Source organism: Bos indicus, chromosome 1 (assembly GCF_029378745.1).
Source record: "Bos indicus isolate NIAB-ARS_2022 breed Sahiwal x Tharparkar chromosome 1, NIAB-ARS_B.indTharparkar_mat_pri_1.0, whole genome shotgun sequence".
Classification (NCBI taxonomy): domain Eukaryota; kingdom Metazoa; phylum Chordata; class Mammalia; order Artiodactyla; family Bovidae; genus Bos; species Bos indicus.
Window position 1 is genome coordinate 64,765,423 of NC_091760.1, and position 24,410 is coordinate 64,789,832.

A 24,410-nucleotide genomic window follows, 5' to 3' on the forward strand; every position below is an offset into this window, starting at 1 on the left:
TCCATGGCATCCTTGGCAACTAGTGTGCAGCCCCCAAAGTGCAGAGTGGGTGCCAAAACATACCCGATGGACATCCAAACTCGATGGACAGACGAGTCTGCGAAGGGGATGGGACATGAGCACAGCTTGAACAATGTAGACAACTAAGGCAGGGACCTTTTTCTCTTCCCTGATGTGTCTCTTCCCAGATGTTTGAGAGAAGGTAAATGAGAGAGGACCACTGAGAGTGTGATAGTTGTCAGTCGGGTCCAACTCTTTGCGACTCCATGGACTGTAGCCCGCCAGTCTCCTTTGTCCATGGGATTCTCCAGGCAAGAATACTGGCGCGGGTTGCCATTTCCTTCTCCAAAGCAGGGAGCTTCTTCTCTTCCCTGTTGTGCCTCTCTGCTCAGATGCTTGAGAGACGGTAAGCAAGAGAGGACCACTGGGTGAGCTAAGCAAGTGGCCCCAAACCAAGATAGCGGGACATATGTCGTGAAGTCTGCACTCAAGACTGAGTCGTGAAGGGTCCATCGGCTCTCACCCACCTCCTTTGTGTGGACACCCAGGCACCTGCTTCCTGCCTGCCCCCTCAATCCCTCTCAGATCCCCTGGATGGAGAGTCAGTCACATGGCCTGCGTCTGGGCAGTCAGCTACCCTCCGCTGGGTCCTGGGGCACCAGAACTGCTCCATCCTCCGTACAGAGCTGATCCTCCTGGCAGGTCCCCCATCTCTACCGGCTCAGGCCTGCTTTCCTTTGTGTCCCCTGGCCTCTCCTGCCACTCTGCTCTGAGAGCACCCTCAAAGGCTGCTTGCTATTCTGTCTCTCTGTCTTCAGGGGATTTAAGCCATTGCAAGTCCACACCCTCTTTAAACAGGAATTGTGGAATCTTTAAAACAATAAGCAAACCCCTCCTCCTTGCTCAGGATTAGCTAGTCACTTTTTAAGCAGAGAAAGCAAATTTATAGAAGGAAGAGTCAGCCTCTGGCAGCTGACTCCCTTTCCTCTCTCTGCAGAAAGATATTAAACCCAGCTGACTCCTGCCTGACAGCTGTAGTATGAACAAGAAAGGGCTCTTCCTGACTTTTTTGTTCTACCCACAATTTAACCACATGTAATTGGACTAACTAGACTGTAAGCTGAGGTCAGGGACAGGATCTTATAAGTACAGGATACTTCTTTGAATCCACAGAATCTGGCACAGGGTTTTACACGTGAAGATCTGATAAACATACTTAATTTGATTTGACTGCTAAGGGTGTGCCTCAACTTAAATATCCTAAATTACTTCTGACACCAAAATGTTAGTCAGTCTGGGCCAGAGAGAGGCCTACCAGGCATTTAAACTCTAATCTACCAAATCGGAAAGAAAGGAAGTCCTAATCACTTTTCAATACTCCGATACCCTTTTCTCAGTCTCCCTCTAATGCTAGGGCTTTACCGCTGTCCAGCTAAGTGACCTTGGGTAAGTCTCCAAATACCTGGAGCCTCAGTTTCCTGACACTGAATCAAGCACGTGATCTTAAGGTCCCTTCCAATTCTGACATTCCAAAATTCTAAAGATTCTGGTTGACCAAGCATGGAAAACAGGAATGAGGTATGGAGCAGATACTTGCACATAAGGATGGGGCAGTTGTGAAGGAGAAAATAAATATGGAGTTGGGAAGGAAAAGAGCCCTGAAGACAAATCTGTACTCTGCATCTAATCTGGTCCTTGCTCAGACAGTGCCATCTTCTCATGTCCTACGTAAGGTCCACATGACGTTCATGTACCTGGCCAAGGCTTTCTTTTCATCATCCATCCATGTGTGAGCTTTGCCTTGTTCCACGTGCTGCTTGAGGACTAGACTGTGTGCCAAGATCATGGGCATTACAAGTTGAGCAAAATAGGCATAGCTTCTTATAGAGTTTATGGAATAGAAAAAAAAAAGATGTTTAAAAAACACCAAAACAAAACCCACTCAGTCAAGTATGACTTTTGCACAGGTTGCTCTAAGACCACTCACTCCTTTTGGAGATCAGGGATGGCTTACCACAGGAGGTGATCTGGAGTTGAGTTACCCTGTGCCTGGACTCTCTCCCTGAAGATTTCTCTGCTTCTAGGTTCTCCTCATTATGATTGATACTGACAGATCTTTTTTTTTTTTTAGTATTGGAGCATAGTTGATTAACAGATCTTTCACAAAACCAGTTTCTTGTCATTCTTCTTTTCGTGGAAGCTTTACAGTGGCCTCCTTGTGTGCAAGCTTGGGCAGAGACTCAGTCTCCATTTGGAGCCTCTTTAGGCTGTTACTTCCAGCACAAGCTGTTGCTCTCTGCCAGAGAACCCCCGGGGCTTCCCTGAGCCCTTCTGTGCACCCAAGGAAATGGTCCAGAATCTGAGCCTTACCATTTAAAAGTTGTCATCCTTGGGCTACCCTTGGATCAGATCTGACTGCTGACATTTTCTATAGCAAAAAGAAAGCAGCATAAAATTCCTTTTTTTTTTTTTTTGGCCTTGCCATGAGGCATGCAGGATCATATTTCCTTAACCAGGGATCAGATCGAACCCGTGCTTCCTGCAGTACAAGCACTGAGTCTTAATCACTGGATTGTCGGAGAAATCCCAGAAAATTCCAGTTTGGGAGCTGCTAAGGAAAAAGTGAAGAGAACAAAAGTTAGAAATTTAAAGCATAGAGAAGTATTTGATTTCCAGCTTCTCTAACTCTAGAAATAGGTCTGCATGGTAAATTAGTATTTTCTTTACTAATTGCCTACGTTCTTTAAGTATTATTTCTGACTGCCTCCTCCTCTAAGAAGGTGCCCAGAACTTTGACAATAATCTTTTATGCCATCTTTATCATTGAGCCTTAGCCTTAAACATATCTGGTGAGGATCACTTCTAAAGACAGAGCCGAGAGAGAGGGTCTACGAGTGGTGAGTAAGGAAAGGAGTGATCAGGTTCGGAGAATTATAGTGTCTGGCCTCTGCATGAAGCTGGTTCTGTGTAGGAGGCACTCAGAGAATACTAAGTAATTCATGAGCTGCAAAACCAGGATAAAACCTTGGATATCATCTTCCCTTGACCTTTTAACAAACTGCAGATTGCTGTTAATTTTGCCTGATTTTGTGTAAAGAATAATGCTCTCCCTGCAAAGATAAAGGTGCAGTCTCTGGAGAGCATATCTTTTTGTTGTGATATGTCAGAGATTCAGAGAGAAAAGTGGGGAAGGGAGGGATGCTAGTCTCCAAAATGCTCTACATCATATCCCTCAACTATGCTTCCCAAGGCCAAAACACAGAAGCTCAAAGAAATTAGACGATCTTCATTTGCCTCATAAAATGGTGCCTAGAGTTCTAGACAATACAGCAGAGCATTGTGTCCTGTTTTTTGGTGATTTATTCTCTGAGGTTACGGGAAAGGCTCTAGAGAAGTAATCTGAAGAACCATGAAGCATCTGGCTGAGGGGTGTATCTCAGTCAGAAGAAGGAGAGGGCACATGAGGGATGGACTTCAGGACCGACCAGGAGTGTGCTGTGACTAGAGAGGTTAGCGCAGAGGAAAAGATCACAAAGAACCGAGCATGTCCCCACTGTGGTTCTTGGTCTTCCCTAGGGACAAGCACAATCAGATCTGTGTCTTTGAAAGTTCATCGTGGCAGCCTACAGGGTGATGGATTGGGGAGTCTCCTAGCCCTTAAGGGCTTCCCTGGTGGCTTAGATGGTAAAGAATCTGCCTGCAATCTGGGAGACCCAGGTTCGACCCCCAGGTGGGGAGGATCCCTTGGAGAAGGGAATAGCAACCCACTCCAGTATTCTTGCCTACAGAATTCCATGGACAGAGGAACTGAAGGGCTACAAGTCCATGGGGTTGAAAAGATTCAGACGCAACTGAACAACCTTCATTTTCTTTCTTTCACTTCTAGCCCTTAAAGTCCCAACAATGTCACTGCTCTGACACCTCCCCAACCTTTATGTTCAGTTGCTGCATGAGCTCCTGCCATATTTTTAAAATTTTATTTATTTATTTGGCTGCACTGGATCTTAGTAGCAGCATGTGGCATCTAGTTCCCTGAACAAGGATCAAACCTGGGCCCCCAGTACTGGGGAGTGCAGAGTCTTAGCCACTGGATCACCAGGGAAGCCTTCCTGCCATATTTTTTAGCGGAGTTTTTAAGAGGATCTCTTTTAGAGTTTCTCCAGGAATAGTGCTGAGATTTTGCAGGGGCATCTCTGGGAATCTGCACTTTCCTTAAGCTCCTTAGAGCCTCTTTTGCAAACAAATGTATGAGAACCTCCGAGAGGCTGGTTTCTAGGCAGACCTCCCTGCCTCTGTTTCAGCCTTTTGGAATGGGTGGCCCTGGGTCCAGGGTAAACTCTGTGTATGTAGATGCATAGTCTTAAACCATGAACACCAAAGAGGTCTCAAGTGCCAATAGCAAAGCATGAGATTTAGTGACTTTTCTTTTGCTCATCTGTATTTAATTTCTTTTCTGCTTGTAGCCCTTGTATAATAAGGGCGGGGTGGGGGAAGCTAAATAAGTTTAATGAGCACCCAGTATTGGCAAGCACAAAACAAACCTACCACAGCCTTCTTCTCGTGGTAGAAATGAGTTGCCCCAGAAGGGTTACATAGGCAGGCAAATGCTGTTGTTTTCAGCAGGAAGGAGAGGCCTTGTAACAACAGGAAGCTCTGGGAGGCCGGGGTACCAGGGCTTCCAAGCAGAGCGGTTCTGGAAACAATGGCTGCCTGTGGCTCGGGAATACTGGACAGGAAATGAAAGGATGCTAGGAGAGGGTGTGCCTGGAGAAGCTGATAAGGGCTACCTGGCTGTTCTTCCCTTAGACACAGCGGGCCAGCGATGAAGTTGTTTTTTCTAAATGCTCCCCATTTTTCATTAGCAAAGACGATTTTAGGAAAACCTAGAAATGAAAAGAACCCATGGTGCCAGAGATCTGGAAGCCATCAGGAAGCTGAGGCTCCCAGGAGACCCAGAAGGTACAACAAGCAAGAGAAGATATTTCTTGCTTTCAGGCCATGGTCCCGTCAGCCGAGGGGGACCTTCAAATGAACTCAGCACCATTTAAAACCAAGTCCCTGGACCATTCCAGGCTCCATAATAATCAAAATAGCACTGGGGTTAATAGGAATCCAGCCAAAGCAAAGAGATACATGTAAACCTGCTGAGATTGAAGTTTAGTTAATACAATTTTCTATTCTTATGGATGGGGCAAGTTGGGGAGTCAATGAACAATACAAAAAGAAACAAAAACAAAACTAACAAGAACTCGCGTGTTTTACTCTAGCAGTCCTAGACATAAACCAGAACCAGTAGGGTGAGGACCTGAATATCGAAGGTAGAGGTCAAATCTAGCTTCTTAATTTCCAGTCCAGCTTGTCCCCAGCTTCATCCAGGAAGTTCACAGGTCACAGGATATTAGACCTGGAAGGACCATTAGCAATCTAGATCCAGAACTTGAGCCTGTGCAGATGAAAGCCCGAGGCTGGGAGTAGCTATATTTTTGCTCGAGTATGTACAACTGGTCATGTTGTTTTAACTGATATGTACTTAGCACCTAGTACCTGTGAGTCACCTGGGGGTAGCTCAAAGGGGACATAGTGGATACTCTCCTCAAAGGTCTGAAATCTAGTACCTGGAGGTCAGGACTAGAACCCAGGTTTCTTAATTCCTTGTCATAAGTCCTTCTTTCTCATCAAGTTGCTTTCGGACATGAAAGCGAAAATGTTCGTCGCTCAGTCGTGTCTGACTCTGCGACTCCGTGGACTTTATGCCAGACTCCTCTGTCTGTGGAATTCTCCAGGCAAGAATACTGGAGTGGGTAGCCTCTTCCTTCACCAGGGGATCTTTTCAACCCCAGGATCGAACCCGGGTCTCCGGCATTGCAGGGTGATTCTTTACTGTCTGAGCCACCAGGGAAAACCCAATCACCTCAATTTTCTGCAGCTTTCTGTTCTTCCTCATGCCTGGTCTGTGCCTGGGTTTCCCTGGTGTAGAGGTTAGGCTTATGCAACGTACTGGAAAGTTCATGAACTTGGAATCCAGACAGACTCATAATTGCACCCCAGCTTTGCCACTAACAGTTTGACCTTGGGCAAGCCATCCAACCACAACAAACCTTAGTTTTCTATCTGTATGAAAGGAATAGCAATGTCTACATCTCAGAGTTGTGAGAATTAAATGAACTGACTGTTAAGCATGAGTCCCCACAGAGCATTTGGTTAGTGCATCCCGTGATCACCTACTAAGGCATGCAGAAAAAAAAAAAATAAGATGGCCTAGAGAAACTCAGATGAGAAAGAAAGCTTACATTGTCCTCATTCTTAAGATGACTGGTATAAGTGAGCATGCAGTTCAAGAAGCTGGTCTGTTTTCCGTATTTCTGTCTCATTAACCGACTCAGCTCCATCCTTCCCCCTCCTGGGACTCTCTGTAGGCAGACATGGCCATCCTCTTTATCCATCACTGTGAAAGAGCCTCCATCTGTGGCATCTCAAGGAGCAGGTGGGAAGAAAGAGAGGGTCTGCTTTAGTCCAGGAAATAAAATCTTGATTGGGTGAGCCAAGCTGACTGTGGTCTGGATGCAGTTAAACTGATGAGTTCAGTGATTCGTTGGCAATAATAGGGAATTGATGCTCCCAGCTGGGCCTTGGAGTGTGCTGGGGCATGCCCAGAAGAACTTTCTGGCATCCGTGAGCAGCCTTATGGAGTGAGCGATGTCTGCTCCACACTCCCCTGAGAGCAAAGTCAGACAGTAGGAAAGATGAGCCAAAAAAAAGTCTTCATAAATTATGCAAAGCCTAGCAACCCCCATGTTCAGCAAGGGACAAGAGGGACATTCCCAGCAAAGGGACATTCCTTGCACAGTTCCTATGTACAAGGCAGGCAGGGCCCGCTCCAAGCCCGAGACCGTGTGGGGCTCCTCCAGGTTTGTTCTCCATATGGTCTCATCACACCTCACCCAGGTTCTCTAGTCAGCTCCACCCTTCCTCATGGTCACAACCCTCCCCTCGCCGAAACCAAAACACACCCCAGAGGCCACTGTGACAGGCCCTGGTAGGCTGTTTCCAGTTGCTCATTAACTGATGGTGTGTTGCCCCAGGTGCTTGGCTGCCCTCAACCAGCCTTTTATCTTTGAGTCACAAAAGCACTGACCTTTCTTAAAGGAATTTTCAGAAGCAACCAGAAAAGAGTAGGCCGTCTCACCTCCCCTTTCATCTTATGCAAAATGTAAGAGGTCCTCCACACTGACCCAAAAGGGACACCTTATTTTCTCTTGTTGGAGTGATATGTTTTTGGCAAGTCCTTCCCTTCATAGGACTTTCCTGGTAGTTCAGCTGGTAAAGAATCCACCTCCAATGCGGGAGACCCCAGTGGTTCAATACCTGGGTTGGGAAGATCCCCCGGAGAAGGGAAAGGCTACCCATTCCAGTATTCTGGCCTGGAGAATTCCATGGACTGTATAGTCCATGGGGTTGTGAAGAGTCAGACACGACTGAGCGACTTTCACTCTCCCTTCATATTACCTGCTCCCTGACCCAACTTTCTCAACAGTCTGTTCCCTTGAAGGGAAGAATTCCAGGGTTACCTCTGAGTAGGCAACTGTCTAGATTGGACATTATTCTATAGGTAGTGGGGAGCCAGTGATGGTTTCAGAGTAGGGAGGCTTTATCATAGTGTTTTAGAAAGGTGTGTCTGGCAGTGGAGCTCAAGACAGAACATAGTCTTCCTTAGCTGTCAAAACTTCCCCTATTTACCTGAATTTACCTTCCCCTCCACTGGACAGGTGTAGTCAGCATTCCTGGAATTCACCACATTATTTCTTATTTTCCTACCGTGTTTATACCATTCTCTGCCCTAGCTCCCATCAGAAAGTGGGTAATGTTTACAAAGTGCTTATTTTATGCTGGCAGCTTACCTACGTTTTCTGCGTATATCGCAGTATATATTGCATCACATTGTATCTAATCACATCACAGCATCTCAAATCACCCTCTGGGAACCAATGTCAGAGTTCTTATTGCATAGCCTTGTAGGTCCTTCTTTATCCAGTGATCTCACAGCATCGTGAGGCGCCGGGGTGAGATCCTGCCTCAGTCCTCTCTAACGAAGTTCCTCTGCTACTGTCAGCTCTCTGTAATGCACACAATTTCCTGTTCTTGATCAACACCTAGAAACCCTGCCTGACTTCCCCCATCTTTGTGTAACCTTTTAGAAGAAATGCTGTCACATTTTTGTGCCTCTCAAGGGCACTTAAGATATTTTGCTTGGTCTTTTCCTACTGGCTGAGTTGCTTAACGCCTCTGAACTTCAGTTTCCTTGTTTATTAATATAAAACAAGGACATACCTTCCTCAGAAAGTGGTTGGGAGGATTGCACTGAGTGTAAATAATGCATCAAAGTGGTGAGCCCAGGGGTCCGCACATAGTAGGTGCACAGGAATTGTCTCTTCACTTCTTGCTTTCTCGTGAGCAAAGATCTTATCACCTTTTTGTCCCTTAGGCAGGATAGACTCTCAGTACATGTGCTTTTGATGGAAGGAGAATCACTGTCGCTGGGAGCACTGGGCATATCGACAGTAGAGACCAGAGGGCTCGGTGGGATGAGTGAGGGTGTGGGCCAGAGGGAGGACCTGGATGCTTCTGTGGGAAAGAACCGTCTTGACTTGGGAGCTGAGAGCCTGGAGGGGAGGAGAGGAGGGGCCTCCCTGATGCAGTCTGACGTCAGCAGCCTCCCCTGGCCGTGGTGCAGTTAGTCCTCGGCCACACCAGGCCAGCAGCATAGGTAAATACTTCTATTTAACCAGGAGTAATTCCCTCCCAGGGTCATTGGGAAGGACTTCAACAAACATAGAGAAATTGCCTCACTAACTTTAGAAAGCTCTTTGGCTTCTTTACTGAAACTTATTTTTTTTAAAAACCTATTCTTTAAAAAAATTATTTGTACCTCATCCTCACTATAGAAAATTCAGAAAAGCAAAATAAAGACTATAGAAAAGTAAAAACATGCTATTAACTTTTCAGTGTGTGTCTCTTTCACTGTTTAAGATACTGAGGCATGTTGTGTAAAAGGGACAGTACAGTCACTCTTTGCTCTTTATATTTGTGTATCTTTTTCATTTTTTATTATTTTCCCCAGGTTTTATTGAGATATAATTGATACGTGTGTAACTGTGCTTAGTCGTGTCCGACTCTCTGCAACCTCATGGACTGTAGCCTGCCAGGCTCCTCTGTCCATGGAATTTTCCAGGCAAGAATACTGGAGCAGGTTGCCATTTCCTCCTCCAGGGGATCTTTCCAAACCAGGGATCGAACCCGCGTATCCTACATTAGCAGGTCGATTCTTTACCAATAAGCCATCTGGGAAGCCAGTAATTGACATACTCCACTGTATTTAAGTTTAAGGTGTACAGCATAATGGTTTGACTTACATATGTTGACAAGTGATTACCACGGTAAGTTTAGTTATCACTCATCATCTTGTATAGATATAAAGAGAAAGAAAAGAAAAAAATTTTTCCTTATGATGAGAACACTTAGGATTTACTCTCTTAATTTTCATATATGCTGTATAGCAATGTTAACTATAATCTTCATACTGTCCACTATAACTCTAGTACTTATGTATCTTGTGATTGGAAATTTGTACCTTTTGACCACCTTTCTCCAGTTCCTTCCCTCCACCTCCCCCATCCCTGCCTCTGATAGCCACAAATCTGATCTCTTTTTCTATGAGTTTCTTTTTTTTCCTTAGAATCCACATATAAGTGAGATCATACAGTATTGGTCTTTCTCTGTCTGACTTGTTTCACTTAGCATCATGCCCTCAAGGTTCATCCATGTTGTCACAGATGGCATAATTTCCTTGTTTTTATGGCTGAATATTATTCTGTTATGTATGTGTGCCACAGCTTATTTATCGGATCATCTTGAGAGACGCATGTTGTTTCCATGTCTTGACTATTGTTAATAATGCTACTGTGAACTGAGTGGTGCAGGTATCTTTTCAAGTTAGTGTTTTTGTTTCCTTTGGATATATTTCCATTAGTGTAATTACTAGATCATATGGCAATTTTGTTAATATTTTTAATTTTCTGAAGATCCATACTGTTTTTCATAGTGGCTATAGCAGGTTATAATCTCAGTAACAGTGCACAAGCATTCCCTTTTCTCCACATCCTTGTCAGCATCTATCTCTTATCTTTTTGATTATGGTCATTCTAACATGAGGTGATATCTCATTATGGTTTTAATTAGCATTTTTCTAATGGCTAGTGATGTTGAGCATTTTTCATGTATCTGTTGGCCTTTTGTATATTTTCTTTGGAAAAGTGTCCATCCAGATCTTTCTCCCGTTTTTTGACTGTATTATTCAGTTTTTTACTATTGAGTTGTTTGAGTTCTTTTTATGTTTTGGATATTAACCTCTTACCAGATACATGGTTTACAAAATATCTTTTCCCATTCCATAGGTTGTCTTTTCACTCTGTTGGTTGTTTCCTTTGTCGTGCAGAGCCTTTTTAATTTGATGTAGTCCTGCCCGTTTATCTTTTATTTTGTTGCTTGTGCTTTAGATGTTATAGCCAAAAATGTCATTGCCAAGGCCCATGTCAAGGAGCTTTTTTCCAATGTCTTCTTCTAGGAGTTCCATGGTTTCATGTCTTTAGTCCATTTTAAGTTAATGTTTGTGAGTGGTATAAGATACAGGTCTAGTTTGATTTTCTACATGTGAGTATCCAATTTTCCCAGTGCCAATTTTCCCAGACTGTCTTTTCTCCATTGAGTCTTCTTGGCTTCCTTGTCAAATACAATTGACCTAAAGCCATCACCACCATAAGGTAGGGACTGCAATGGTAGAATTTCAGACATTTTGGTAGTCAAGAGCAAGGAATCAAACAGTTCTCCTTAAATGGTTAAATGGTGCCTCTATACCTGGCCACTAACTCATGGAACCTGTCTTCCTGACAAGGAGGGTTTGAATCAGATAGGTGTACTTGGCATCTACTAGCTGTGTGATGCAGGGCAACTTACATAACCTCTCTGAGAATCATATTTCACATTTTCAAAATCAAGAATTTTACTTGTTTTGTGGATTGGCTATGATTATGGAGAAGGCTACTAAAAGAGAAAAACAGCACCTTATGCAGTACTATTATTTCATGATACATAAAAAGTGTTTTCTTCTTTGAAGGACCCAGATATCAATGGGGCACTGAAAACTTATCTGGACAGTAATGACCAATCCCTTGTTTGGCAAAACATTTTAAGTGCTTGTGTTTTCAAGTCTATTTTAGGTGAATAAGACAATGCCATCTTCACTGTCCCTAGAGCTGGAGATGACATAGTTTCAGGCAACACTGAGCACCTGCTGGGTGAGAACAGATTTGCAGGAAGTATTTGTTGAATTGGGTTTTTATGAAAAAAATTGGGGAAAGGTAATATATTCTTATAGTTCAAAATTCAAAAGTATAAAAAGTATATAATGAAGAGTCTCCTTCTTACTCATAGCCCTGACTCCAGCTTCCCAGTTCATTTTCCTGCAGGCAACTAAAGTTATCACTTTTTTATGTGTCCTTCCATAGATATTTAATGCATGTACAAAGGATTTTATAGCTATTCTTTTATTCTCTCTTTTTAAAAAACAAATGTTAGCATACTACTACACTGATCTGTACCTCATTCTTTTTGCTTAACAATTTATCTTGGAGAATGCTTCATGTATATCAGTACATGAAGGTTTCTCATTCTTTTGATGACTATATAGTATTCCATTATACGGCTATTCTATAATTTATATAAATAGCTTCCTATTGATGGAGTATCTCATGCTATTACAAATATCGCTGCAATGAATAACCTTGTATGTAGAGAAATGTTCTGGAATTGGAGTAATGAAAATGTTCTGAAATGTGATGATTGCTTAACTCTGTCAATATACTGAAAACCACTTAATTGTGTGCTTGAAAAGGGTGAACTTTATGACATTTGATTTGTATCTCAATTTTAAGGTTAAAAGAACAAAAGAAGAAACTACTCCAAGGAAGACAGGGCATACTTAAACTTTTTTTCCCCTTGGAAAATTAGAAAGCAGTTAATTTGCTTTTGTAAAAAAACAGAAAACATTATACTTTAAAAAATAAACACCACAAACTCTGTAATTCTACATTAGGCCAGGAGGAAGGGAGTAGAAAGAAGTTAAAACAGAGAGAAGGAATAAGAACTAAAGGGCGGGGGGAGGCAATCAAAGAAGGAGAATTGTAGAAGGACAGAGACCTCTTAGCCAAGCCAAGACCCACAGAAGCTGAGGAAAGCACCGGAGTTGGAGTCCTGGGCCTGAGGAAGGAGGGAGCAGCAATACAGAGTGGGAACTGGCAGCGGGAGAAGCACGGGAGCCGCTCTGACAGCTCTTGGATTCCTGGGGGATGGAAAGCTAGGAAGTTCTCTGCTAACTCCCAAGAATAACAGAAAGTGAAAGAAAGTGAAGCAGCTCAGTCGTGTCCAACTCTTTGCGACCCCATGGACTGTAGTCTACCAGGCTCCTCCGTCCATGGGATTTTCCAGGCAAGAGTACTGGAGTGGGTTGCCATTTCCTTCTCCAAGGGATTTAAATCTTTATTTCATCTCTTGAAAAACTGCCCTCGTAGAGCGGGCTCATTCACAGCACAGGAGAACTACTTGAAGCCCTCCCTCCCTTCCTCCCCTGTGCCCAGCAGAAGAGTCTCAGAGCTTTTTTCCCTGTTCAGCCACTTGTCTCTCTTTGCCTTTCCCTTTGCAAGTATCAGTTCTTTATCCACCAGTGATCCTTGGTCTTTTCTATTACTTCAATCAAGATGATGAATGTATCCATCATGCCCCAAGTGTTCTCAGCCCCTCTGCAGTCCTGCCTCTTCCTGCTTTCTCCCACTATAAATTGGTTTGCATTTTCTCCGGTTCTGTGTGGATGGAATCATATGGCTTCTGTCACCCATATGCTATATCATTCTTAGTTATTGTTGAGTAGCAGTCCATTGAATGTTTGCACCACTAGACTTTACCTTGAAGATTAGGGATGCAGCACCCAGAGAGGAAATGAAATCTGAGCAGCCCAAGACCTGAACAAAAATCCAGAATGGGGAGCGGGGAATGCCATGTTTCTCTGACACACAAATGAAGTTTGCACTGTAAAAGAATGTGGTTGCCAAGACCACATAACTGACCAAATAAAACTGTGCTTTTTCCACTCTCCATCGCCAGATCTGGTTAGATCCTGGCCATGCAGGGAGCTAGGGTAGCTTAGCAGACGTTACCTCTAGCGGGGATTCAAAGAAATGATTTGACTGCTGGCCTTTTCTTCCCTAAACCCTTGAAGAGGTTCAGAATTGAGGAGACTACCCCCACATTTATTTACAAGTATACAATGTCTTTTAGTTGTACCAAGTTGGATCGAATGAAACAAAGGACTTTCAAACATTTGTAAACTGTAAAGTGTAAATCAAAGTGCTCTTTTCCATCATAGAAAACCACCTCAAGATTTATTTTGTACTCAAATTAAAATTTAACGTTTAAGATCGCTGATCCAGAAAAAACAAAACAAGAAAAGGACTTAGAGAACCATCAGTGCAACAATTCAAAGAAGTTACAGCATTATATCATAATCAGCAACTGTGTGCCCCTCTGTAGGAGGGGACTTGAAGTTCTTTGGGTCCATGGTAAATCCCACAGAACTAGCTCTGTGACTGCAACCTCCAATGGCAACCTAAATAGACAATGGACACTTTCTTTCCATCTCTAACTACTCAGCTATTTTGTTTCAAGCTTTTATCCTGTCCAGAATCCTAGGTTGTCCCCAATTTTATTGGACCCCAGGAACAATAGGCTAAAGAATTCTGAAACTTTGAGAATAAACTCTTAGTAAGCCTCTGAAATACCACCCGTCAGTTAGAACATTGCTACCCTGAGCATGGGCTACAGATTGGCTGTATCTGAATCACCTGGGAATTTGTCAGAAACGCAGATTCTTGACTCCCACCCTCCTGTTGGAATCTGCATGTTCACAAGATCCCAGGGGGTTGTATCCATGTTAAAGTATGAGGATCACTGGTCTAGACAGTGAGTCTTCAGCTTCAGTGTTGAGGCACTTGTGAGGCAGCTACCGTTGCTGGCCCTCTTCGGGACCACAGTCTGAGAAGTGCTCTGCTCTGGCTCTAGAGCTGGATGGTCACAGAGATCAAGTGGCTCCTTTCCCATTCAGTGTGAGTGACGGAGAATTCCTGCATCTTCCAACTTGACCCGAGACGAGAATCCAGGAAGGCCAGCACTCCTCAGGGACTGGGACCATGGCCTTTTCCCTTGGATTGTTTTAAAATTGCCTCCTGTTTAAACAGAGCTGTGGACGAGAGGTTCTAGGGCCTTTGTATTGAAGCCAGAGTAAATTTATGGCAGAGGCTCCATCCGGGAATGTGTTTTCCTCACCTTGAAAACAAACAGAGCCTGAGGGGCTGCGGCGGAGTGCCCTGGTGCTGGGAGGTGGCTCTTTGAGAAGGGGATAAGACAGACTTGTGACCCTGCACTGCCCTTCTGTGGAGTGTTCTTTGTAAAGGCCCTTCGAGGCTGAGGCTTTCGTCTTTGAGTCCTCCTTGGGATTGTCCCCAAGCGCTAAAGTCCACCTGTGACCTGCAACAGCCACATTCCTTGGTACCAACACACACTGAGAAACACATCAAGGGCATGCATAGTTCAGAAATCTAACAAAATCTGTACCCTGTTGGGATCCGCTGCCTTTGTTTTATGAAGATACACCTCAGTGCATAGAAAAGTGGCGTCAGGTGAGCAAAATCACTTCAAATAGAAACACAGAACCATAGAGGGATGCAAAACCCATTCCGCATAGTGGAGGTGAATGTGAACTTGTAAGCAGCTGGTCAGCTCTGCCCCACTGCCTACCAGATGGGAGGTAGCACAGTTTTCACCAAGACTGCATCTCACAAATGATAAGCTTACATCATACAGAAGCTTCACACAGAAACAACTGTCATTGTAGAATGCATACTATATTCCAGGGTCTGTGCTAAGTGTTAACAATTATTTCAGTCCTAGCTATGAGGTTAATATCACTGTTATCCTCATTTTACAGATGTGGAAATTAAGAAACAGAGTTACTGCATATTTTGCCCAAGGTTTCAAGAGGCACTTTGGAGTCCAAACGTGGACTCTCCATCATGACTACCCGTGGCAGGCTACAGAACAACAGCTTGGTGTGGTGGAGAAAGAGTCAACCTGTTGTGCACAATAAGGATCTGTTTTTAAACAAGACAAATTTTTTAAGCATTGGAACTGTTTGCCATTTACTTATTTATTTATAAAATATATTTCGAGGCACAAGGTTAGGAGACAAAAATTTCATCGAGAACCTTTTTCATAAGATATATGAAAGTAAAGCTCTTCTGCTTGAAGCCAGGCAGGGACTCTGGACCCCTGTGAACACTCACAGCCCCTCATGTACCACACCCCACTCCCACCCTGTATTCATTCATAGGGAGTAGTTCCACCTCTGTGGTCTCTGGCCTCAATAGTTCCAACCACAAGTTCACTCCCTGCCCTCTTTCTACCTGGGGTAAGTTGGTCATGAATGACAGGGACAAAACATGGGTGTGTCCTGGAGGGGAAAGGCTCTGGAGATACATGGTCTTTGAAAGGTGGGTGGGATATGGTAAGTACGATGAGTTTTACTTAGCACCTAAAATGATTAGTAGTTGAAATGGTGGGGGAGTTGTGTGGAAAGTATTGTACTAGAGAATCCAGGAAGAATGTTGAGTCTGAATGCCTAGTATCTACTCATGTAAAGGTCTAGTACAGCTTGGAATTGTGTGCAGGTGTGATCAAGTGCATTAAACACTGATAGATTGGTATTAGGCTAATCTAAGATATTAACTGAACTGAACTGAAGATATTAATGGGTTGTGTATGTTTTGGGGGAGTGAGCACAGTGCAGTAATGGAGTTTCCATCCTACCTCTATGCCGGAAGACTTCAGCACCTGAGGCTTTGGTAGTTCCATCCCATCCACAGCACGCTCACAGAGGGACCTCAGGTGGGTCTGCCTAAGGACAAAGTGGCAAGTGACTTGCCAGTCTCTCCATGCCATTCAGAGGGCCTGTGGCTTCCATTCTGGGTCACTGAGCTGGCCGGGCTGGTCAGGTCCAGCCCCGAGGAGAGAAGAGCACAGCCAGACCCTTCTACCAGACACTGGACTTATGGAGTGGCAGGAATTCAAGAGGCCATGTCGGTCCCTTTTATGAGGTCCATTCAATCAATGACTCTTTGACCCATTTGGTGGTGGTGAAGTAGGGGGTGGTTCTCACCTTTAAAAAAAAAACCACTTTAACTGTTAAATCACCTTCTAACAGTCTTTTTTCCCTTTGCAGTTTTCTAAACATAGCTGAATTCACAACATAGATTTGATTTTGTGCCTTGTTTTTCTTTTACCTATCCACATCATAGGTAGACAGGTGCATCATAAGCATCTTTCCATATATTAATTACATTTTGCAAGCAACAAGTACTCTTAAGTGAGGTAAATAAATTTACCTGCCCCTTGGCTTCCTCATGTGTAGAATAGGCAAGAGTTCTCTAATTTTATCACAGGGGTCACCTGGAAGGCTTTTTAAAACACAGATTGCTGAGCACCACCTCCAGAATTTCCCGTTCAGTGGGTCTGGAGTGGGGCCTGGGAATCTGCACTCCCAACAAGTTCCGAGGAGAGCCTGGTGCTGTTGGTCAGGAGACCACACTGGGAGAATCAGTGAAATGAGGAGACTGAGTTGTGGGATTTCCAAGGTCACTGCTGGTTTCAAAAATCCAAGTGTTTGCATATTTTTCAAATTCTTTAAGACCTAACTCTTAAAACACACGCATTTTCCAACTTTAACAAAACCCTATGATTTTTTTTTTTAAATACCAAAGAACATCATCTCCCATTTAAACGTAATTGTTTCCACTTGTAACTCATATGCGTTCCATACTTCTCTTTAAAGTTACCTGGATTTTTAAAAGCCTATCTCTCAAAGACAGTCAGACTTAAACCTAATGCTTTTTTCTTTTCCTTTGCATAGTTCCATATGTATTGAAGAGCTGTGCAGAATTTATAGAGACTCACGGAATTGTGGATGGAATTTATCGGCTTTCAGGAGTCACCTCAAACATACAACGGCTAAGGTAAGCCCAAGAATCGCCCCCAAAGAACTCTCCCATGATCCTTCTTCTGTCCATACGTCTATCTGCAGGCGTTGGGAGTACTAAAGACTGAAGGGATTGAGGGAAGGATGTCAGGGCACAAGATCAAGTGCTAATGTTTTCAGATGCCTAACTGTTCTTAATCTAATCAGGAAACTCCAATCTGATGTAATTCCTTCCAACAGAAACTCCTGAGGGCTTTTAATCTGTTCCTATTGCACCAGATTTATTCTTTTTAGGTGGATTCAGCTGAACTCAAATGATTTAAATTACAAGCTGGGGAAAAATGATTTATTATTACTCACTTGCCTATCCAAAGCTCAGATCCCCATTACATGATATTCAGAACTTAAAGGTCAATGTGAGTTTTTCTGTTGACACACACTCAACATTTGATAGTTTCATCTGGTCAAAAAATCAGATGTCTGCATGATTGTGCATTTCTGTAATTGATGCCTGTATTTCTGAAATTACTGATAGGGGAACAATTTCCAATTCTATGGATTTATCCTAAACAATTCTATAATGTATCCCAGAATTTTTTTAATTAAAAGGACTGTAATCTTCAAATATGTATTGATATTATAGCTGTAAAATAAAAGTAGTATATGTAATGTATATATAGAATATATACATTATATACAATATAGGCACTAATGGTAAAGAACTTGCCTGCCAGTGCAGGAGACATAAAAGATGTGGCTTGGATCCCTGAATCTGGAAGATCCCCTGGAGGAGGGCATGGCAACCCACTCCAGTATTCTTGCCTGGAGAAGCCTATGGACAGAGGAGCCTGGTGGCTACAGTCCAGCATCACAAAGAGCTGGACACGACTGAAGCAACTTAGCACACACACATAGGTATATATAGAGAGAATATGTACTTTATATATAATATATAGTGTACTAGGACTAAAATAATAGGTTTATGTATTTTAAATATTGTTCTTTAATACAAAAGAATACATTTTAACATATTTATTACATATTCTTTAGTTGCAAATGTAGACTTTTAAAATAAAACATTGTTACAAGATTAATATGTAAATTTTACATTGTGCAGGTAATTGATTTTTATCTTCCTCCTCCTATTCAGTTTTTTGCCCCTCCTCCTCAAATCTCAATTGTCATAAAACTATACCACAGGCATAAAACATCCTTTTTACTCCCGGAGAAGTGATAACTATTTTAAAAATAACTGGTTTTTTGCAGCCATAGATTTGAACAGATCTGTGTGCTTACATCAGTTCACTAGTTTACTCATGTGATATTTTTCAGAGTTTCAACAGCAAGCATTGGTCTACTCTCAGCTCTGAAACATACCGCACAGTAGGTGGTATTGTGGAAGGACACTTGGACAATGGCCAATTCTTTTTCACTTAAGGACTGACCTTAGCCTTGACAAGGGAAATTTTTGGCTAACTAGATGAATAAGCTCTAAGTTGTTTGTGTTCTGCCCTTGTAAAAAAAACACATGCCTGTGAATTTACGAGGCCACTGCATGGTTTTCTTTTCAAGGTCTCACTCAGTCCCTTTCAGGTTCTGACAGCATCAGGGATTTCCCTTCTCTTTGTTAAAGGGGCAGAACCACAGGAGAAGGGGCAGCAAGCTGTTTCCAGATGCTGGTTTTGAGAGTCCAGTTGCCGTTGTCACTTCTTGTCCGACTAAATGAATACTCTCAAAAACCTAACTTCTCTTCTGTATTAATGCTCAGATTTATCATCTTTTAAATAAATTTTAACTTGCAAATATATACCATTTGAGGCAGTATATTCATTAATCATGCTCAGAAATGTTTTTTCAGTTAGAAATGAGGCCTGGAATCTGATGATGTTCTCAAACACCCCACTATAGAGTGTTTAAGAAGATTATTTATAAGCTTATTTGCCCTGTGGGAGTCACTGTCAGGCAGCCTAGAAGTTTCCATTCAGTATCAAAGAGAGAGTTGATTGAAGTTCTCAGACCTTGAGTTTGAGTCTCCAGATAAAACAGTTGGCTGACATGAATATGTGGACATGAATGATAACAATCTGACTCACCCTGGGTTTGGTTTCTCCTCCAAGAGAGAGAAGTTCATTTAGAACAATATTTTGGAAAAACTTAAATCTCAACAGGGTTTTTGGAAAATTGTTTTCATATTTCTTCACTGTTCACGGTTGAAACTACAGACATAATGCCATGAGAAATCCATTTGTAAATGGGATTATGTCTTTCTCATTACAGCAGCTTCTGCAGGGAAGACCCAGACCTGAAGTGGAAATGTTTTGTAGTTTTCTTGGGCCTGGAATAGAAGGTCTTTTTGAATCAAGGTCAAAAATATGGTCAGATCAGCAGTTTAGGGTCTTTTTACCCTCTAAGCAGCCCAAGTAGCTGCTGACATGGAACACATGTTCCTGGGATTGTTATGTCTCTGTCTGTGTTGTTTCAGGCAGGAGTTTGGCTCAGATCAATGTCCAGATCTGACAAGGGAAGTGTACCTCCAGGACATCCACTGTGTGGGCTCCCTCTGCAAGCTCTACTTTCGGGAGCTGCCCAACCCCCTCCTGACTTATGAGCTCTATGAGAAATTCACGGTAAGTGTTTGGATTTCCATTATGGTTACTGGGTGGGATGCATGGATGGGCCAAAGAAAGTTTCAGCACTAAAATTACAATAATAATACTTACCAGCTGGTTGCCATTATCTTGGTGATGGAATTAGGATGGTATTGTGAGGAAAGCAGGGTGGTGGGACTGTTTGCTATATCTTTCCTATCTTAAATTTTCAGAATGTTTGTTTGCTTGCATGAGCTAGCTTAAACCATCTCCATATTTATGTAACCAAATGTGCGTCCATAGATAGGAAGGAAACAAAGAAGCAGAGAATGAAGTGACTGACCCAAAGTCACACTCTATCCCCAAACAGAATAGGAACCTGAGACTTCAGATGCTACCTCCATGATTAATTCATTTCAGGCTGTTCCTTCTGTGTTTCTGTTGGGAGTTGTATAAAGAAGTGGGTGGGTAGAGAGGGGAGAGAGAATAAACAGAAATCAAGAGAGAAGTCGGAAAGCTGAGGAGAGAGAAGATTCTGGAAAAAGCAGCTAAGAGGGAGTGTAGATTGGGCTAGTGAGTTGGGTGGTGGAGGACGAATGGGCAAGAGCAGAACGCCTACCTAGCAGTTGCAGCATCACCAAATCCCACCCCCACAGGAAAAGGAGAATAAATGCTTAGAGCATGTCTGTAGTGTCAACCTTAAAAATAGGGCTTGAACATTTGGCTGTGATGGGGGTAGGAGAGGTGCTGAGTAGGTGAAGAGTTGGGTTTAACCAAGGTTGAGGCTCAGCTAGAAAAAGAAGGGGAGGGAGATCAGAGTGTGTGCAAGTGAGTGATTAAAATAATTGACCATAGAATTTTGTCTGGATAAGAAGAGAAAGGAGGGCCTAAGGCGGGCAACAATGAAAAAATAATGGATCATTCATCCCAGTGAAATCAGTAAACTGTTGAAGTAGGGTGGTCAGAGGGGATGTTTGAAATTAAGTTTATGGAAGACTTGTAATTATCGGTAAGGACCAGACCAAGGCTCTAATGGGAAAGATTCTTTCTTATGTCTCTTGTAATAAACCTATTTTGGATATATAAATATTCTTTAATTTGAAATTATATAGGAGTTAATGAGTGCTATTCACATTTCAGAAGATACCCTTACAGATCTGTCTGTCTGTCTGTCTCTCTCTCTCTCTCTGTATCTCCCTTTCTCTCTCCCTACTTTTGTTCCTCAGTACTATTCAATACATTCTGATGTTACGGAACAGTGCTAATTCAACAATTTGACCATCCTTTCATGGTAAAAAATAGAGAGAGACACTATTTTTACAGGGTATTCTCTCATATACACAGTGATTTCTTAAACCAGATTCCTACTGATGGATATTTAGACATTTTGTTTCTTAACACTTTACTTTTAAAAGCAACATTATAGTAAACATTTTTGTACATATATCCTTATACTTTTTTCTGTTTATATCCTTATGGAAAAAAATCACAGGAGTGGATTTACTAAGTAAAAGGATCTTATTTAAAATTTTGTCACATATTGCCAAGTTCTGCAGAGACACAAGAATGTTCTTTTTCCTGCAGCCTTGCCAACACTGAGTATTTTTAATTTACTAAATTGTTTGCCAATCTCAATCAACCAAAAATGTATCTTATTGTTGTTTTAGTTTGTGCATAAGACTTTCTTAATCTTAGTACAGTATACTAGTTTCATCCTTAAATAAGACGACATCGTCACATGTTAAATAGCTGAATGAGTCCAACTTATTTTAATTAAATTTAATTCTATGATAATTAGAGATAGATAGGAATTCTTGTCTAGAAATTTCAGAAATACAGCTTTCTTCTTAGATCTTGTTTATAGGGTCAAAATGAAATCCATGTTTATCTCTCCCTGCTTCTGTTCCCCGACACTGCTAATCATTCTGTCTTCCACGGCAACGGAAAATATCAAAGCAATGTTACTGTCCACTTGCCATCAAATCTCAAGAGAACTTAACATTGTATTTAAACATAGTTTAAGGACACTAAGAAATAAAAGATGTTTTGTTGTGACAGGTGAGCTGTACATAGGTAGGATCTCGTGACTATCACTGAATTTATAGTTGAGTGATTTCTCTAAATCACAGTGATGAATTATGAAAATATAAGCAAACCTTTTCTGGGGACATGGGAACAGCCCTATTACATTGTCATACATTCTTACAATGATTTATTTAAACTTACTTGCACAGATGAAGTGGAATAACATTTCAGTGGAATATAATAGAATTAGAAAAATATTAATGAATTAATGATGATGATTTCTGCTACTTAGTGCTTACTATGTGATAAGCTTATTACAAATATTATTTCGTTCAATCCTCAAAATAACTCTGTGAAATAGGTTTTACTATCTCTTACTTACTTTTGAACTGTGGTGTTGGAGAAGACTCCTGAGAGTCCCTTGGACTGCAAGGAGATCCAACCAGTCCATTCTGAAGGAGATCAGCCCTGGGATTTCTTTGGAAGGAATGATGCTAAAGCTGAAACTCCAGTACTTTGGCCACCTGATGCGAAGAGTTGACTCATGGGAAAAGACCCTGATGCTGGGAGGGATTGGGGGCAGGAGGAGAAGGGGACGACAGAGGATGAGATGGCTGGATGGCATCACTGACTTGATGGACGTGAGTCTCAGTGAACTCTGGGAGTTGGTGATGGACAGGGAGGTCTGGCGTGCTGCGATTCATGGGGTCGCAAAGAGTTGGACACGACTGAGTGACTGAACTGAACAGATGAGTAAATTGAGGCTCAAGTGACTCTTGCCTGGGTTTGTACAGATAGTAAATGGAAGTAAAGACTTAACATTCTGTCTCAGACCAGCCACACTGTTTTTAAAATAGGTTTAACAGCTCTTCAATAGGCTCAGGTATTAAATAACTTAATATGAAATACAGAAAACATCCCAAACTAATGAAGGAACAATTCAATAAACAATGTTAGGAAAATTGGCTAAGTGATGGGAGAGGGGAGAAGTCAAGTTGTTACATTCTTACCATTTAACAGATTTCAGGTGAAGGATTTTCTAAGAACAAAAGCAAAGGAAAAAAGTCACCAAAGACAAATTTAACAAACTAAACTACATAAATATTAGATTTTTCTACATTAAAAGTACATTAACAAAATTAAAAGGTGAATGACCAACTATGGAAAATATTTATAATAAAGATGACAGGAGATGAATATTTTTTAATTATATAAAACTCCTGCTGCCGCTAAGTCGCTTCAGTCATGTCCGACTCTGTGCGACCCCATAGATAGCAGCCCACCAGGCTCCACCGTCCCTGGGATTCTCCAGGCAAGAACACTGGAGTGGGTTGCCATTTCCTTCTCCAATGCAGGAAAGTGAAAAGAGAACGTGAAGTCGCTCAGTCGTGTCCGACTCTTAGAGACCCCATGGACTGCAGCCTACCAGGCTCCTCCATCCATGGGATTTTCCAGGCAAGAGTACTGGAGTGGGTGCCATTGCCTTCTCCAATAAAACTCCTACATATCAATAAAGAAGAAAAAACACACAACACCCTGCTAAACAAATGAGCAAAGAACTTCAACAGGCAATTTGTAAAGAAACATAGTTATTTTAAAAGTATAAATATATTAGAAAAAAATGTATTTTCGTTTTAAAAAAATGTTTTTAATGTTAGTATTTCATGTTGCCAAGCCTGTGGTGACACTGGCTCTGTCATAGTTTCCTGTTGCAAGTGTAAATTGGCTAGACATCCAGCAAGTCATTTGAAATTACTATCAAGAGTCCTAAAATGCTCATATTTTTTTAATACGGTAATTCTATTCCCAGACTCCATTCTAAGATAATAATCAGATGTGCACATGAATAAATTGATTTACAAATATTTCACTGCCTTAGTAACAGTAACAAAATTAGGGAGTATCTACATGTCCAACAATAAGGGAAGGGTTAAATAAATGATAATAAATCTATTGTTTTAAATCCTGTGTAGCCATGAAAAGTCATATTTCTGAAGACTATTTGCTGACCACAATACAAAGTTAAATGGAAAAAAGCAGTATATACAATAAATAGGAGATGATGGCAGTGTTCATCTTTGGTGCTGGGAAGCCCCGGGCAGATTGCTTCTTTTAGAGTTCACTGTAAGTAGGTTAACAGTAGCTATGTCTGGGTGGTGAGATGGCACATGATTTTTATTTCCTTTAAGTACATGTATTAGTTTTATGTGGCTGCAGTAACAAATTACCACAAGCTTGGTGGCTTAAACAATAGAAAGTTATTCTCGCACAGTTCCAGAGTCCAGAAATCTGAAATCAGTTTCACTGGGCTGATATCAAGGTGTCAGCAGGGCCATGGATCATTACAGAGACTCTAGGGGGAAACCTGTTTCTTGCCTCCTCCAGCTTCTGGTGGCTGCTGGCATGCCTTGGCTTGTGGCCACATCTCTGCCTCCATGATCACTCTGCCTTCTCCAGTCTGTCTTATCTCCTTCTGCCTCCCTCTTTTAAGGGCCCACCAGGTGGCGCTAGTGGTAAAGAATCTGCCTGCCACTGCCAGAGGCCCAAGAGATGAGAGTTTGATCCCTGGGTCAGGAAGATCCTCTGGAGAAGGAAATGGCAACCCACTCCTGTATTCTTGCCTGGAGAAGGCAGTGGACAGAGGAGCCTGGTGGGCTCTGCAG

At 42.2% G+C, this 24,410-nt stretch overlaps 1 protein-coding gene across 1 annotated transcript in view; it reads left to right on the forward strand.

Annotated features, from left to right (window-relative positions):
- The window catches only part of ARHGAP31 (Rho GTPase activating protein 31), a 119,130-nt gene that overhangs the window by 52,496 nt on the left and 42,224 nt on the right, over positions 1 to 24,410 (forward strand). The window contains exons 2-3 of the mRNA XM_019985377.2: positions 17,069 to 17,171; positions 19,617 to 19,761. Of these exons, the coding sequence (XP_019840936.2) occupies positions 17,069 to 17,171; positions 19,617 to 19,761 (248 nt within the window). The remainder of the gene's footprint in view (positions 1 to 17,068; positions 17,172 to 19,616; positions 19,762 to 24,410) is intronic.